Source organism: Cimex lectularius, unplaced genomic scaffold (genome assembly GCF_000648675.2).
Source record: "Cimex lectularius strain Harlan isolate CLEC.00 unplaced genomic scaffold, Clec_2.1 scaffold373, whole genome shotgun sequence".
NCBI lineage: Eukaryota > Metazoa > Arthropoda > Insecta > Hemiptera > Cimicidae > Cimex > Cimex lectularius.
In genome coordinates, this window is record NW_019392898.1 from 157,071 (window position 1) to 173,466 (window position 16,396).

Consider the following 16,396-nt stretch of genomic DNA (forward strand, 5'->3'; position numbering starts at 1 on the left):
CGACATTTGAAAAATGGCAAAAAGGAGAGAAAATTCGAAGGTAGGTTGAAGTCACGATAGCTCATGTGGTAGAGCAGCGGCGTATTTAGCCGAGGGTCGTGGGTTCGAATCCTGCTCGCGACACTGGCTTTTTTATCTCAATCAATACGTTATATAAAGATTAATTAATTGAAAAACGTTTTCGGTCAATCGGACCACGACATCTAATGGATTTTTAAAATATTTAAAATGTAGTGAAGTAACCGTAACAATCAATTCAGCTGTTGATGGACAGCTTCTTGTTTGTTATTATGACGGTCATGACTATGGGAAAACTGCAGGATTTTTTAAATAAAAAGCTAAAAACTTGCACTCATAATGGTTTTGTTCAAATAATGATAGTTTGTTCATAAAAACGAACAATGTATGTATATCATGATCAGAACAAATTGCTACAAAACAACATTTTTTGATCAACTAAATCGAGTAATAAGTGATTTAGTAGTAGGGAATGATCAGTTCCGTTATTTCCTCCTTTTCCCTCTTCCTCTTTTTCCCCTTTTGCCGTGGGCCAACATGATGGCCAAGTAGGATCTGTAGAACCTCTGAATCTTCCTAGCGGCGATTTTCTTCTGCACCTCGTACAATTTGGCGTCCCAGACCGACCGTTCATAGTCGGCTTTTTCCTGCATCAGCTCATCGTACCTCGCCTTTTGTTCCTCGAATACCGCCTTAAAAAATATATTTAATATATTCGCCTTCAGGTTGTCCGGCGCTTGCCTTTTCGAAAAACAAGCGAAATAAAAGCTCACCGTAAGCTCGTTGAGCGTTGCCGTCTCTTTTTCGTAACTGCACATTAGTTTATCCAGGATGATTTCTTTTTTTTTCATATCTTTATTGTACTGGTTTATGATTTCCTTAAGCTTTTCATCTATTTTATTTCTGAAAGAGTTTTGTTTTATCGATTCATATGTCAAGATTCTCTCTCACTCCCTCCCTCTCTCTCTCTCTCTCACTCCCTCCCTCTCTCTCTCTCTCTCTCTCTCTCTCTCTCTCTCCCTCTCTCTCTCTCCTTCTCTCTGCCTTTGTTTATCTATCTGCCTGCCTCTTTCCCTGTCTGACTGTCTCTCACTCTCTCCCTCTGTCTGTCTATCTGCCTGCCCCTTTCTCCGTCGTTCTGTTTGTCTTTGTATCTGTCAGTCTTCCTCTTTCTCTCTCACACACACACACACACACACACACACTCACACAAGTCATTCTTGCTGTCATTCAATTACATTCTATGAATTTCATACCTTCTTATCTTCCTCCCTAGTAGGATTTCCACATTTCTCTTTCACTCTCTCTCACACACACACACATACACATTCTCTCTCACTATTTCTTTAAGGGTTTTGTCCGTTAAAATATGGTGTTTACCTTTCATTCCTAAGGTCTTTTTCTTTTTTCAGATTTTCATCCCTCGTCCGTTCGTGTTTGTTTTTAATTTCATTAACTGCACTTAAAATAACTTCCTGCTTCTTCTCGCTTGCTTTTCTATCAGCAGCCATCTTCGTTTCCATTTCTTTACTAAAATATTAATCTTATTAGAAAGAAGAAGTGAACGTAAGAATGTGGTGAAATATTACACTTACGCGTGTTTGAGCATCGAATTGCGGCAGAAGACTTTCAGCTTTTCCTTCTGCTTTTCCAGGGCGGAAATCTGCTGCCAGCCTCGCTGTACCTCGACCGCGTTGTTTTCAACGGTCGGGCGGATCTCTGACACCACCTCGGATATTTCCTCGGGCAGATTTTCACATCGCGTGAACTTCTCGGCCAAACCCTCCTCACCTTCGTCCTCGGCCTTCGGGTTCCGGAGCATTTTGAGGAGCACCTCGGCTATAAGCACTTCCAGCTTCCAAATGCAGTTCCTGACGTGTGGAGGGAGCTGAGAAAACCCACCCTTTTAACCCTACAGTCCATGTATCAAAAGGAAGATTGTATAGTTTGATTCTACGAGTTGAAAATCTGTCAGCAGTTGTATAGTTCGGCATCACATCATTTCCAGTGGACAAGACAGACGAATTTCCGAAGCTTAAATGACCGAGAGGAGAAGAATTAGAACTATCAAACTTCTTAAAAATCATTAAGCTCAGACCAATCTTTAATAAAATGTTAACCTTTACTTAGAATATTTCTGTCAATTAGTAAAATATATGATCACAGTAAAAACGTATCATTTCTTTTTTGAGGAATCGAAATGTTTTCCTAACTTCAGCATCCTTCAAGCACTGTTTTGAAGTGATCGCAGACAGCCATTGACAATGAATGAAATCTTATAAGTAGATATTGTAAATGTGTTTATGTTGTTCTAATGGACAAAATGAAGGACATTTTTAATTTTTTTATACTGTTTTAATTTGAAAGTATGGATGAAGACATATCGGCCTGACTTAAGATTTATTTATGCTAACTTTTAGGCTTTTATTTCGCTCTCCTCTTAGACTTCTTTGACTTCTTTGAGTGAGCATTCATGAAAGTTCGATACATCCTGAAATATCTTTGTATTTTCCTCGCCGCGATGTTTCTCTTTAGCTCCAACAGCTTCTCCCGTCGGACTTTTGCTTCGTACCGCGATTTCTCTTTCATCAAAGTGTAAAATCGCGTACTTTGGTTGTCAAAGATTTCCTGAAAGTTATCAATATTAAAAACTTTCTAATTCGAATCGGTAAAGGGTTTAATTTAACGGACTTTTAATTTTTCCTTGTTGGCCATGAGTTCTTCGAAATCAGACGACAATTTGTCCACCACTTTTTGGCGTTTTTTCAATTCCTTTTCGTAATTCGAAACGACTCCGGTGACAATCCTTTGTATCCTCTGCCTGGAAGTTACTTTTCATTAGATCTATCCTTTTTAAATCTATAAGTTTTGAAATTACTCTTTCTCTCTGAGCTCTTTTTCAATTTTTATGTGTTCCTGTTTAGCCGATGCGTACTGGTTTTCTATATCTTCTTTTATCGCGTTCGCTTTTTCCTGTTTACGTTCGCTCACTTTCCAGTCCCATTCCATTTTGTTATTGGCTTCTAATCTGAAAAGGTTTTAACAGCAGATTAGCCCACGTCTAACAAGGGGACGACCAGGTTGGTGGGTGACGGAATGGACTAAACTTTTTTTTGGTGATTCTACATTCCAAAATATCGGGCACGTATCCGCCCGTCTTGTGAATAGGCTCTGGTTTTGTACATTTTTTTGTTTTGAAAGTTTAAACTTTACGTTTTTTAATATTTTTATTTCGCCGTTCTACTTGATCAAATCAACTATGTTTGTCGCAATTAAATGAACATAAATCGTTATTTATGATACAGAAAATATTATTTTTCGTGTATTAATTTCATTGTTGGTTAACATAAAAACAAAAATGACAAAGAATATTCTAATTTGGCATGATTTAAAAAGATAAATCAACAAAATTCTGTTTTAAAAAAAAACATTTTAACAAACATTCTGTAAGCAAAGTAGGTCAGAATATGTTCAAAACTTAGATTTGACCTCATCGTCATGATTCTAGCGTTTTAAAACCCCAAGATACAGATTTTCGCGGAATTCGGTGTAAATTAATTTTTTGATTGATTATTTCGATGATTTCTGCGTTACTGCATTCCTAGAGCAAAGCTCTAACATAATTTTTCTCAAAAGCTAGTAAACCGATTTTCATGGTTGATAATTCCTTTTAAAGGAATTGTCAAGTGCATTTTATAACTGTATCAAACATTAAAATTGACTATTATTTCCATAAACAAAACGAGGTTAATTTTTAGTAAATAATTTTGCTATTTTGTGTGTTTTACTATCCAAATCTTTTATATATTTTTATGGTACATAGGTCGTTTAAAAGCTACTTATTCTCTTCTCTAGAGGTGCTAAAACGCAATTTCCTATAAGTTTCACGAAAAAAAATTTATGACTTAGTTTGCTTGAAAAATATTTGGTTTGTGGAAATGTTTTGGTTATTGATAAACTTTGATAGTTTTACTATATTTTTATTGCAATCTACATAAATATGCTGTAAAATGATATGCTCACATAGTTGATGTGAGCAAGGAGAAAGACGAATTATAAGTTTATATAAAAATATAAAAAAAACTTAAAATTTCAACTTTAAAAAATGTTTATTCGGAGATCCTGAGATGCGGTCTGGTGTGAGTAGTTTTAGAAAAATATTTTCTTTATCGTGCCAACGTTTCGATCTTTATTAAGATCATCTTCAGGGCTTGGAATTTATAAACATTGTTTGAATTTTACAAATACATGTAGGATGTGGAAAAAATTATGAATTTATACAATGCTAGAAATTTTTTTAGATTCAATCAAAGTATTCGTATTTAAAGTAAGTAAAAGTATTCGTAAAGTATTTTTTTAATCTAAAATTTTCTAGCATGGCATAAATTCATTCTTTTTTAAAATCTAAAATTTTCTAGCATTGTATAAATTCAAATTTTTTTTAAATCTAAATTTTTTTAGCATTGTATAAATTCATAATATTTTTTTCCAAATACTACAGGTATTTGTAAAATTCAAACAATGTTTATAAATCCCAGGTCCTGAAGATGATCTCAATAAAGATCGAAACGTTGGCACGATAAAGAAAATGTTTTTTTTAAAACCTACGTCACACCAGAGCGCATCTCACGATCTCCGAATAATCATTGAATAACTGTCAAAATACCACACATTTAAAAAATGTTTTCGGCGAAACCAGAGCCTATACACAATAAATGGCCTATATGTGTTCTATACTTTCGAGTTTAAAATCACCCAAAAAAATTGGTACAATCCGTGACCCAACATCCCGGTCGTACCCTGCATCCTAGTGCTGGAAGCCATACCGTAATTTTTCCATCGCTTTTTTACAAAATGACTGTAAAGCGTTTTTTTCCATTTCGAGGCCTTCGATCCTCTTCCAGCCGGCTTGCAGTTCGTTGGCGTTGTTGTAAACTCGGGGCCTGATTTTTGTCGTGAGCTGAAATATTTCGTTTCCGAGTTGGCTCGTCGTCAGGTATTTCCTTGCCATTGTTTCAGCCCTATCGTTTTCTTCTTTGGGACTTTTGAACATCATCAGCAATATTACCTCGAACACGTTTTCCAGGCAGTTTATGAGCTCTTTGACATTATCTGGCAACTGCCGCGGGAAATGTTTAGCTTAACAACTTAGCATGTTAACTTAAGACTACGATTGATGTTAACTTGTAAAGTCGCAAACATATAAACATACTTTCCTCTCATGACCCCAATTTTTTGGGGTGCTTAAACCAATTTGAAGATGTGTGCAATGTCGGGGTCTGATCAATGTCGCTTTACATTACTATGTACTATAGATAGATGTTGCACTCGCTGTGGCACAAAAAACGTCTATACGACCAAATAAACATGAAGGTATGAAATCATAAAGGGTAGGTATGATTTGAAAAAATTTAGTGGTTATCGTTCTAGATAAGATTCAACTTTCAGATTTAAAAAAAATGTATAGGCCTTGAAAAGATGATCAAACAGAATAGTTTTATTGCTGCGTTTTCAGTGATTATTTCACCTCAATTCTAGGTCCGACTGGTCTCGCTTAATATTATTATTACTTCTTTCAATTAATTAACCTTTTTATGTAAGGTTTGATTGAAATGAAAAAGTTAGTGTCACGAGCGGGATTCGAACTCACGACCTTCGGTTTTTTCATTTCAACTAATACCTTACATAAAAATGTTAATTAATTGAAATAAGTAATTTGGTCAAACAGACCAATAAATATTATTACAGATTGGCTTTGCCACTGGTACGCGAATTTTGTACATAACCAAGAAATGTTTATCATTTTAGCAGGATTATCTTCGATCATTGATATTTTTTTAAATGAATCGTAAACGATAGGGTTAACTATGCCTTTGCTAAACCATACATTGCGGTCAGATTTATACTAATTTTACTATTGTACTAGTTGTCTACTGTTTGATAAAATTAAAAGTCTTCGGTCCGTTTGAAGAAAGAAGAGTTTCTCCCATTGTCTTTTTCAATATCAGTCAGCTGCCTATTTTAGATTACTACTATTATTTGTCATATTATTACTAGTTCTTTCAAGTAACTATGGGAAGAGTAGAAAAGTCAGAAATCGAACTGATGTAGGTGAATGTACCGTACGCTATCATGCTGACAGGAGTATTTTTTTATGTTAACTGGAATATTTTTACCAAGAGCTAAAATGGTTCATAGGCAATGCTTTCTTATTTTAAACATGTGTCAATTTTAAACAGTCGTCAAAATATTCTCACCTGAGAAAGCATATTTTCGGTGCAGAGCTTCTGCACTTCTGGCTTGTTGTAAAGCATATCGGCACAGATCCATAAATCTTCAATTGACTTGTTGGTGATGTTTTCCTTGTGCACCGGGTAATTGGCGTAAAACTTCTCGATGCTGCTAGCGGATGAAGCCGTGACGAAGTGGCTCTTCCGACCTGCACCGTAGTGATCTTCGCCGCCCATTATCGAACAACCCTTTAAGCTGATGTTCCTCATCGTGTTCTTGATGAACATCAATTCCTGGTATGTTACGTGCATTGCGATCATCTTGAAACTCAACCCGATCAGTTGAGGTAAGCACATCTGAAACAGTATCGAAGATTTTTATTTTTTAATCTGCCGTCGGATTACCATGATCGTTACCGTGAAGGTCAGTTTGTCCAGAAATTGTGTGGCTAACTTCTGGACCTTGTACACCTCAGCTTGGACCCTCACTTTCTCCACCGCCTGCTGTTCACCCTTCAGAAGCCTCAGGACTTCTGTTCCGACATCTTTCAACTTTTTGCTTCGTTGGTCTTCTTCTTTGCTCATGCTCCCGTTGAAACGTTTAACAGTCAAAATCAACTGAATTTACAACAAACTAATAAAGAAGCTAAAGTAACCTCTGTAAATGCATAAAAGAACTTGTATTGAATCAATAACATAAGACGTTGCTAACGGAAACCATTATCATTGTACACATGGCGTCTGTTTTTCAACTCCTGTTCCATATAATTTTGCAGTTTGTTTTTATTTGAAGCCTTTGGCTTGTTTTGAAGTTCATTTGAACAATAATAATCAAGACTCAAGTTTGGCAGTTGAATAAAATTGACATAAGTACAACTTAACATGAACTCAACAAATGAATGAAGTCATAATTCCTAAGAAGACATCACAACTGTAAAATTATTTTCCCCAAAAATGTGCAATACTTTGCAATTTACTAAATTTCAGTTGTTTTAGACACATAAACTGAGGCAAATTCTAAATTTGATAAATAAAACAATATATATAAAACAACTTTATGCCACAATATGCTTCACATTGTCTCACATGTTTGTATTATTACTCAAATCATGGAAAATTTATAATACTCTCTCACACAGAAGCAAAACGGTGAGAGAGAGAGAAAAAACCTAAGGCTGGCTTTACTATAGATTTTATTTTACCATTATCTACAACTTTATCTAAAGGTACACAGACTGCAAAGGTAAAGTTTGGTAGTTTGAGGCTGATTGTTTAATTCTGATATTTAACGGTTTTGAATGTTAATCTATGACCTGGTTATCCCTTGAAAAAGAGTGAAAAAATAGTGTTGCAATTTGATGCTGATATTTAACATTTTTCAATATTAATCTGTCAGACCTGGTTCTCCCTTGAAAAAGAATGAAATTGCCATTTTCAGTTGTACTTTTGTTATTTTGTCAGTTCTTCTATAAGTTTGCTACAGTTTACATACAACTGACACTTCAAACTAATTAGAATTAATTGGCCAGGATCCAGGAAATTTATATTTCAGTAAGATTCTTTGTGATTTTGAATCCATCAGATTAGCTTCATCATCAGCATAACTAGTGGGTTGATTTTAATGAATGATGATCTTAATACCCAAAATAGATTTCTATCTTTAAGTTGATTTATTATACGATGGATTTTGGTATATAAATTCTCATTATTTTGGTAATCAAGGAAAGAAATATTTAAGATGACTAAAAATAATTACAATTTATGTAACAACATAACTGCACATGACAAAACTTTAAAAATTATAGCACCCCACTCTGTGTATTTCATAGAAGAATTACAATCTTAATGAAAATCAGTTTAATACCAAACTGCAAATGGTTAACGTTGATCCAAACAAAAATCCAAAACTTTGTGCTGTTCCTAGCAGAAATGCCTTTATACAAGTTATACTTAAAATATCTGAAAATTTGATTTTTTTCAAATTGTCAACTCTCCTGCTATATAGTTGTGGCAGTTTGAAGCATTTGTAATGTACAAATCTCTGTGCTAACATGACAATGTAATATTCTGACAATAAAAAAGGTTAAAAGAGTGTGTTGGCCAGGTTTGTAACCATCTCCAGTGGTTGATCTGAATCTTATGTATTTCTGTTATAATTAATTGAAATAAGAGGGCAGGTAAAAGAAGTCCCTTCTCCCAACAACAAACATGTACAATGCAGATGCTATATCCCTCGCACTGAACGTAATACAAAGAAAACAATGAAAAAATAGTATTGCCTTGTATACAAAAAACATTTATAATGCACGGATTCGCTCAGTGTAGCCTCACAATTCAAGAGAAAAGCCTCTACGGATGCACCTGCTCGTGGGAAAGAGACTAACATTATGTAAAGATTAAGCATTGAGCATCTCTTACAATGTAGAAACTAGAAGCCTAAAGCAACAAAGCAGTGACTAAAGAGTTCCTGATGTTCTCTATCTTATGGCAGAGGGCATGTATCACTTTTTCAATACCTCAGGGCTATAAGAATTTTTATGTATGTAATAGGTGTTTATGTGTTATGGTGTGAATTTAAATTATTAGTGTGAAAGAGGGGATTATCCCCCACCCTGAGAAATATCGAGCACTCTGAGGTGAGAATGTTGTTACATGGAGAGTGAAAGTTACTTATGGATGGAGGATTTAAACCCACTCCGAGGAATATCATGGGAGGGGAGTGAATGTGACCAGGAGTCCTGTTTTTGGATGTGACAGGATATCGGAGTTGTCGGAATATACAGTACCACGATGCAAGATGTGCGCTCTGGCTTTCTCTCTGGGAGGCTATGGTGTGTTTGCTGGCTCTTTGGGTTTAAGCAGGAAGCAGGGCTCTCAGGTAAGTGTGAAAATCGTTATGTGTTTATGTTTTTTCTTGTTTTTTTTATTACAGTCTTTTATATTAGAGTAATAAAGTAATAGTCTTTTGACAACCTGAGGTACCTTCTAGAGGTTAACTTGCTAAGAAAACCAGAGACAAAATATGATGGTGTAAGTGACAAAGATGCACAAAATAAAAGAAAAAAAGAAAGATTTTTCTTTAAAGCTCAGAGGGCTGGTAACGACTGCTTAATGGTCCGCCCATAAATAATACATATATAATTGAAATAAAAATTCTGTAGTCTTGACTGCTGATATTTTAGGTACATTGCTTTTGGTTTTTGTTTGTAATAAATGGAAACTTGTCAAATAAACAAGGCATAATGTATCAAAAAATTGTTCTAATTTATTTTTGTACAGAAAATTATAAATTGCAAAGTTTCATCAGTACAACAGGATAATAAGCCATCCTTTAATGTGAACATTATTATACAATAAAAAATTTAAATATAATAAGAAAGACAGTAACAGGGCTCTACTCTTTTCAGAATTTGTGTTTCGATTTTTAAAAACTATATTTACAAATAGTAAATTCCAAAAGTAGAGAACAATGTCTCATCTAATATCTAAACATTTTTAAACTAAATAACACTTTAATATTTAAAATTATAAACATTCAAGACATTTTTAATTATGGTAATATGTACAAGTAACGTCTACATGAATATTTTATTTACAATTTAAAGATTGTACATTCATTTCTAATAATAAAGTAATATTAAATAAACATGGCATTTAAGTAGTTTTATATTTTTTATTATTTTTTATAATGTAGATTAAATATTGTAACTCAAAGAGTCAGAATTTTTGAGTACAACTTTACATTTATAACTAAATGAGAGTTTGTGTTTTAATAAAATATTCTAAACAATGTATCTATTAAATTATTTTATTTTTGAGATAGCTTTAGACAAGTCTGAACAAAGTCTTTAATTCGCTTAAAATAATAAATACAACAGTCAACTTTAAAGCAAGATAAAACCATTATCACAGTACTTGCTTAAAAAATAATTTTATATTAATTTAATTCAACAAAAATGTTGACATTAACAAAATTACATTAGTATTTGGCCCATTTCTTTTTGGGAGGTGGAAAGATTATTTTGATAATTTTTGCACCAATCAGCAAATTGGAATACATTGTCAGTTCATAAACCATGTGCACTCTAGCTGCCTTTATTTTTTGATAGTAATGAGTCTATTTCTCACTGCTTGATTTTGAAAATATCTGTCCACAGGTTTGATTTTGTTTCAATTTTATGGTAAAGTGGAAAAAATTAAGAGCCACGTATGTTTAAAATCGTGTTCCGACATTTCCGATGTCGTCGATGATGTCAGCTTGACTCTCTGGCTCTTCTTCTTCCACCTTACCGAGTGGGTATTATACAAATGACGAGAAGCCGGGTAGTGGTGCTCTTGACCTGGCCATGTTGTTCATGATGATTTGTCCACCATTTAAGCTCATAACGGCACTGCCCTCAGGCTCCGAGTCTGTGTAGCTGGAGTAATTCCTGACGGGTTTCTGTCTCTTCCAGGACTGCCTGAGCGAATCGTTTACGTTCGCATAATGGTTGACGAAACTATGAGGATCTGACCTTACACTTTCATTTTCACTTTCAGATCCCTGAAATTGAAATATAACTTTTAAAACAATGGAATAAATTACACAAAATTAGTTAATTTATATCGACTGATTTGAATAAAATTCTAATTATTTCCTACTTTATCCCTCAGGACAATATATAAATTATTACATAAAAATTCATTCAGCCCAAAAATAATTAGATTTTGCAATGGAAAATGTTAAAAATGAAATTATTTTACCTGTGAATCAGTAGAACTTATCTCAGATGGTTTTTCCGTCAGGCTGCTATCATCAGGGTTTTCATCGTAAGCTTTAAGACTTTCATCATCACTGTGATAGGCAACCGAAGCGGGAGACGGTCGAGGAGGGGGTTTTGGAAGCATTGGTGGTTGGGACCTGCCAAGGGTGCCGTTTCGCTTATTACCCCGGTACACTTCCATTGCTAGCTCTTGTCTGTCGTTGATATCCATTGCCATGGATTCTTCAAGAGTCTTCTGTGCTTCTTCTGGAAAAAACAGAACAAAGCAACCTTTTAAGATAGTACTATTTAAAGATATGCAAGGAAACACTTACGTTTGTATTTATAACTCTTGCTTTTTACGCAGAGAACGGCGACGACCATTATGATTATTATTATCGAGCTTGCTGCCACAACTACCATAAACCACGTCTGCCTGTAAAAAGGCTTCATCTGTAGGTAGCCATACTCGAGGTAAAGCTTTGATGGAGTTAAAACCTACGAGGAAAACAATTGATTTAAATTTTAAAAATCAAATATGTAAATAAATAAAGTACTTACAGCGTCATCAGAATAAGCTGGATAACTGATGCCGAATTTGTTGTAAGCTATTAAACGGAAATTGTAAAATGTTGATGGTAAAAGATTTTGGTAAGAGACGCTAAATTCCTGCAGTGGCCCATTTCCAGTCCTTGTCACAGTTGTCCACCTAGTGTCATCTGTAAAATTTAAATTATGGTAAAAAATGTTTGATTAAAAGTCATTGACGAAAATATATTATATACACATTAAACAAAGTTCAGAAACAGTGACAATTAGAGGTCAATAAGAGTTCTAAAAAAAAGTATCAGGATAACAGTTTATAATCAAAGACCCCCATGTCTATGTTTATAAATGAACACCATTTTACAGCTAAATATCTAATTCCACTCGTTATTAACACTACAAAATACAAAATATCATTTCTTTAAAAAAGCAGTACACACATACTAAGTGATCGAGTATCAAAGTGTTAAAAACAAATTATATTTACTCATAGCTACAAATATTGAAGTTAATTCTACTCACACGAATATATACAACAGTAATTAAACAATTCATATTACAACAATAACAAATAAAAAATATGATACAAGTCCCTTATAAAAATTGAAATAAACATTTGTTTAATAATTACTTAAAATAATAAAAATCATGTTGAAATGAATTCGGTCCTCAGATCTAACCAATTTTGAGTTTTAAATTAAAAATATTTCCCAAACTCCTTTTAACTTTTTTTTTGTCACAGTGCTGGAGGTCAACGTTTGTTTGTATACTTAGTTTTACAACTAAGTGCATATAAAAGTTTGTATAATTAGTTTTACTGTATATATGTTGTATTTTGAAGCAACAGTTGAATGATAACACCATGCTCTGTTGATCGTAGTTAATAATTTTGCAATTAGTTTCACAACTGATAATGTTTCTGAAATGATTTCGTCAGATGAAATGATTTAATGTTTGTTGTTGAAATTTAACGACAGAAGAAAATGTGTCAAGAATCATATGTAATCTTCAATATAAGAAAGAAATATCAAAACAATGACAAAGCGCTAGCATTTATAGCTTTGTTATTAATGATTTTTTTTTATTGTAGACAATGCCTAAAATGAAAATTTAATATAGAAATTTAGACGTTTTGATAAAAGGATTGTTCTAGGCGATCCGATAAGTATGTTAATTTTTTAAAGTTATAAACCTTTATGATTCAATGAACAACTGACAAAATGTTCAAATTAATGAAAAAGCTTTTTAATAACAATATATTACATTATATTAACAACCAATCCATTTGTTAGCTCAAATTAACATACTGTGAACATTGTTAGTACATTACATGATTTGAGTTGTGACAATTTACAAACAGCAAAAAAAAAAAAAAAAAGGAAAAACTTACACCAATTCCAAGTTATACCTCCTAAAAAATTATCAATTTGTTATAAAAAAAGAAAAAAAGAAATAAAATGAAACATTTAAAAATTACAAAGAAAATAAAAATAATTGTAATACAACGTTGGTAAATATTACCTTTTCTTTTGCTTTGGATGTAGTATCCAAGAATAGGCCCTTTTCCAGAAGCAGTGTTTGACCAGTGCATTTCTACATTTGTGACTGTCTTGGCAACAGTAAATGCACGGGGTGTGCTTGGAGATCCCTCTTGAGGTCCGGTCGTCACATTAGCTCTGATGGGAGGGCCGTAATCAATTGTTTCAGCGCGTACGGTGAACGTGTAGGACACTTCCTCTTCAAGCGTCTGCACTTCTAGTTTTGGCTCGGACACCTTCTGCTTTACTTGCTTGCTAAATCCTGAAATAATATATTTTAATTATTTCATTTGGTCGGTTCTTCCCTCAATTCAATTTATAACTTACGGTCATTTTGTTCTGCTGTTTCATATGTGACTATATAACCTATCAGTTCACCGTTGCGTTTCTTAGGAGGGTCCCATGAAACGATGAGACTTGTCATTGTTATTTCAGTAAATTCAAGATTTCTCGGAGGCCCAGGAAGACCCTGAAAAAATTTAAAACACACAGTTTAATTTTAATATTCAGTTGTAATAAACATAAAATGTGAAAAAATAATGTGACAACAATTTTCATTTTTAGTAGTACATAATAGTTTATTTGTGTGCGTGTTTGTGTGCTTTTTCCTCAACATTCCGAATTTATTCGATTTGCTCCCATAAAGTAATTACAGATCATTAACAAAATTATTTTCATCCTATAGAACTAATAATCTGTAATAATTTTTACACAATAAACTGACAGCACAATAACTAACCTAGAAATTGTTCAGAAACAGGAAACAAAGTAAACAGAATTGAAATGTGTCAAATTAAGTTAAAGTTTATATTGTTTAAGTTCAAACTACTTCAAGTTTAACTAAAACTTCGAGTGATGCTGGCCATGCTTCTCCCTGAAGAAAAACTACATTTATGTTTCTCCTTTGTGTTTGGAAAATGGTACAATCCTGAATGATATGTTCCCAGATAAAAATTTTCAATGATTGCTTTTTTGGATGTGAGACCTCGCCAAGTACGCCGCATTTTTGCCATGTCTGCTTATAGCCTGGGTAGCTTTTTAATTAATTGGCAATTCCACCACCAAATGGGATTTGACGATTGAGGAGAACTTTTTGGTATAAGATCCATTTTCTGTGTTGTGCCAGTCCACATCCCTCTGTTTTGGTACGTTTATAAGAGGAAGATACGAGGTTAAATTTTGGTTCCATTTGTAAGTCTCTTTCTATTTATTTAGTCTTCACATCCAACTTCCTCATTGCCCAGTGTTCCAATGTGACCTTTGGTCCAACCACAAAGGCACATCCAATTTGGTCTTGGATACGACAGCCATCTGTGTAAATGTTGACTGTTGTGGGCATCTCGTCTTCATGCAACACTTTGTTTCACGGGGGGATGTAGTTATGTTTCCAGTGGTCTTTCCTCATATTTAGGAAACTCTGGTCTAATTGCGGGATTTTTATTCCTAGCGTTATGATATTCCACCATGTTGTTGAGTTGGATATCTATTGGGATTATTCTTGCAATAAGGCATGCTACCTCAAATGAAATCGTTTGGAATCCTTTTATCATTCAAAGGAGCATCTGGCGTTGAATTCTACGGACACAGCACTCTCTCCTCTCTCTCTCTCTCTCTCTGTGCGCTCGCGCGTGTGTGTGTGTGTGAGAGTGTCTGCACGCGTACGTGTGCGTGTGCTTTGAATTTTCGTTAGTTCATATTATAATAGGTTTTTAAGGAATTTTTTTTATACCTGATGGGTCCTGACAGTTATGGGTGTTGATCTTGGACCATCGCCAGCTGGATTGAATGCCAAAATTTGTATTTTGTACTTTGTGTATTTGTCTAGAAAAACTAAACTGTGAGAGTTGTATGTCGCAGGGACGACTTCTGTCTCCTCTTCTATTTTTTCATCAGGCCCTAAATCCTGAGGTGACTCGACCATGAGATAAAAAATCTGAAAAAAAGAAATTATTAATCATACCAATTTAAAAAAGCATGCCAGTACAATTCCTTACTTTATAACCTAGGAGATCTCCATTTTGCATGCTGCTTTGTGGAGGAGTCCACCGGACACGGATTTCTGTTGGAGAGATGGGTGTCGCATTCACACGAAGAGGTTGACCTGTAGGGACTGCTTCTCCAACATAAACTGTAACAGGGGTGCTGTATGGGCCTACCCCTTCTGAGTTGAAAGCAGCAACTACTATTTCATAATTGTGATCTCTCATTAAGTCGGTTAAAACCACCTGTCTTGACTGAAAGAAGACATGTTTTAACATTTTTCATTAACAATGTTTAATATAAATTAATTACATCAACTCCTTGGACTTCTTGTTTTGGAGTGGCTTGAAGTGAAGTCGGAAAGTCAGTTAATGGCTGGAACATGATCCTGTAACCACCGGTTTGTTGATCCCCACTCCAGAAAGCAGCGGGTATGGGGGCCCAGTTGACTTCTACGCTGTTTGTTGTAATTGGAACTACTCTGACACCTGAAACTGCCCTACTTGGTGCAGCGGGTAAAGTCCGGACCTGGGCGCTTTCAGGACTCCAACCACTCGGGCCAATGTCATTTGTGGCTTGAATTCTGAATCTGTAGAGCGTAAATGGCTTCAGCTTGGTGGCGGTAAATGAAGTGACCTGGGGATCGAGTCGCTCCATGAGACCCATCCAAGGACCCACACCTTCAGAAACTTCGACTGTGTAGTACCTAAAGTGTCAATTGTAATTAATATCACAAAAAATTCATTAGCTTATGCCAGAAAACATTCTGTCTAAAAAAACCCAACAAAATTCAATTAAGATGGATTAATTACCTTAGCGGAGCATAACCATCACGTCCAGGAGTCCAGCTAAATGTGATTTGCGTTGCTTGTAACTGACTTCTTGATAATTGTGGTTTTGAAGGTGGTTCTGGTGCCTCTCTGTTATTTGTGGTGTAAACTACAGCGCTGGCTGACTTTCCCCAGCCGAGTTTGGTTTGCGCGCTGACTGAGAACATGTAGTATTGCTCTGGTTCCAATTCAGTTACCCTGTAAACAAACGTACTTGTATGTAATCTGCATTGTAATAGCCGTCTAAGTTACCATGAAAATATACTAACCTGTATGTCCGATCTGATGGAGGGAACTCCCTAGAAAAATTAAATGTTGATGGAACACCGTATGTATTATGTTGTAATCTGTAATTGATACGGTAAGCAATGATTTCTCCATTAGGCTCATCCGGTTCGTCCCAAATGATCCTAGCCATTGTAAGTGATACGTCAGGAAATGAGACATTTGAAGGAGCACCAGGCACTACAAAAACAACCACATTAGTTCTGTATAAATATATATTAAGAATT

The 16,396-nt window shown here is 34.7% G+C and overlaps 2 protein-coding genes across 3 annotated transcripts in view; both read right to left on the reverse strand.

The window, feature by feature from the left end:
- Window positions 1-190: 190 nt before the first annotated feature.
- LOC106664382 (myosin-8-like) lies at window positions 191-7,568 on the reverse strand. Of its 2 annotated transcripts, none has more exons than XM_014390060.2 (6): window positions 6,666-7,568; window positions 6,276-6,605; window positions 1,614-1,906; window positions 1,399-1,548; window positions 792-921; window positions 191-710 (listed from the first exon to the last, which is right to left on the reverse strand). In XM_014390060.2, exons 1-6 carry the CDS (start codon window positions 6,831-6,833, stop codon window positions 504-506), a joined length of 1,278 nt encoding a protein of 425 aa, XP_014245546.1. In that variant the 5' UTR covers window positions 6,834-7,568; the 3' UTR covers window positions 191-503. The 2 variants fall into 2 exon arrangements, with proteins under 2 accessions (XP_014245546.1, XP_014245547.1); XM_014390061.2 differs by lacking the exons at window positions 191-710; window positions 792-921; window positions 1,399-1,548; window positions 1,614-1,906 and adding exons at window positions 2,195-2,646; window positions 2,710-2,839; window positions 2,897-3,046; window positions 4,845-5,137 and having other exon boundaries at window positions 6,666-7,315.
- A 2,848-nt stretch (window positions 7,569-10,416) lies between these two features.
- The window catches only part of LOC106664283 (protein sidekick), a 93,947-nt gene continuing 87,967 nt past the window's right edge, over window positions 10,417-16,396 (reverse strand). Inside the window, exons 22-32 of the mRNA XM_024229201.1 lie at window positions 16,154-16,349; window positions 15,867-16,082; window positions 15,367-15,760; window positions 15,069-15,308; window positions 14,804-15,007; window positions 13,402-13,543; window positions 13,058-13,336; window positions 11,552-11,709; window positions 11,326-11,488; window positions 10,992-11,257; window positions 10,417-10,791 (exon numbers count right to left, since the gene is read on the reverse strand). Coding sequence (XP_024084969.1) covers window positions 10,549-10,791; window positions 10,992-11,257; window positions 11,326-11,488; window positions 11,552-11,709; window positions 13,058-13,336; window positions 13,402-13,543; window positions 14,804-15,007; window positions 15,069-15,308; window positions 15,367-15,760; window positions 15,867-16,082; window positions 16,154-16,349 — 2,501 coding nt within the window. The 3' untranslated portion in view covers window positions 10,417-10,548. The remainder of the gene's footprint in view (window positions 10,792-10,991; window positions 11,258-11,325; window positions 11,489-11,551; window positions 11,710-13,057; window positions 13,337-13,401; window positions 13,544-14,803; window positions 15,008-15,068; window positions 15,309-15,366; window positions 15,761-15,866; window positions 16,083-16,153; window positions 16,350-16,396) is intronic.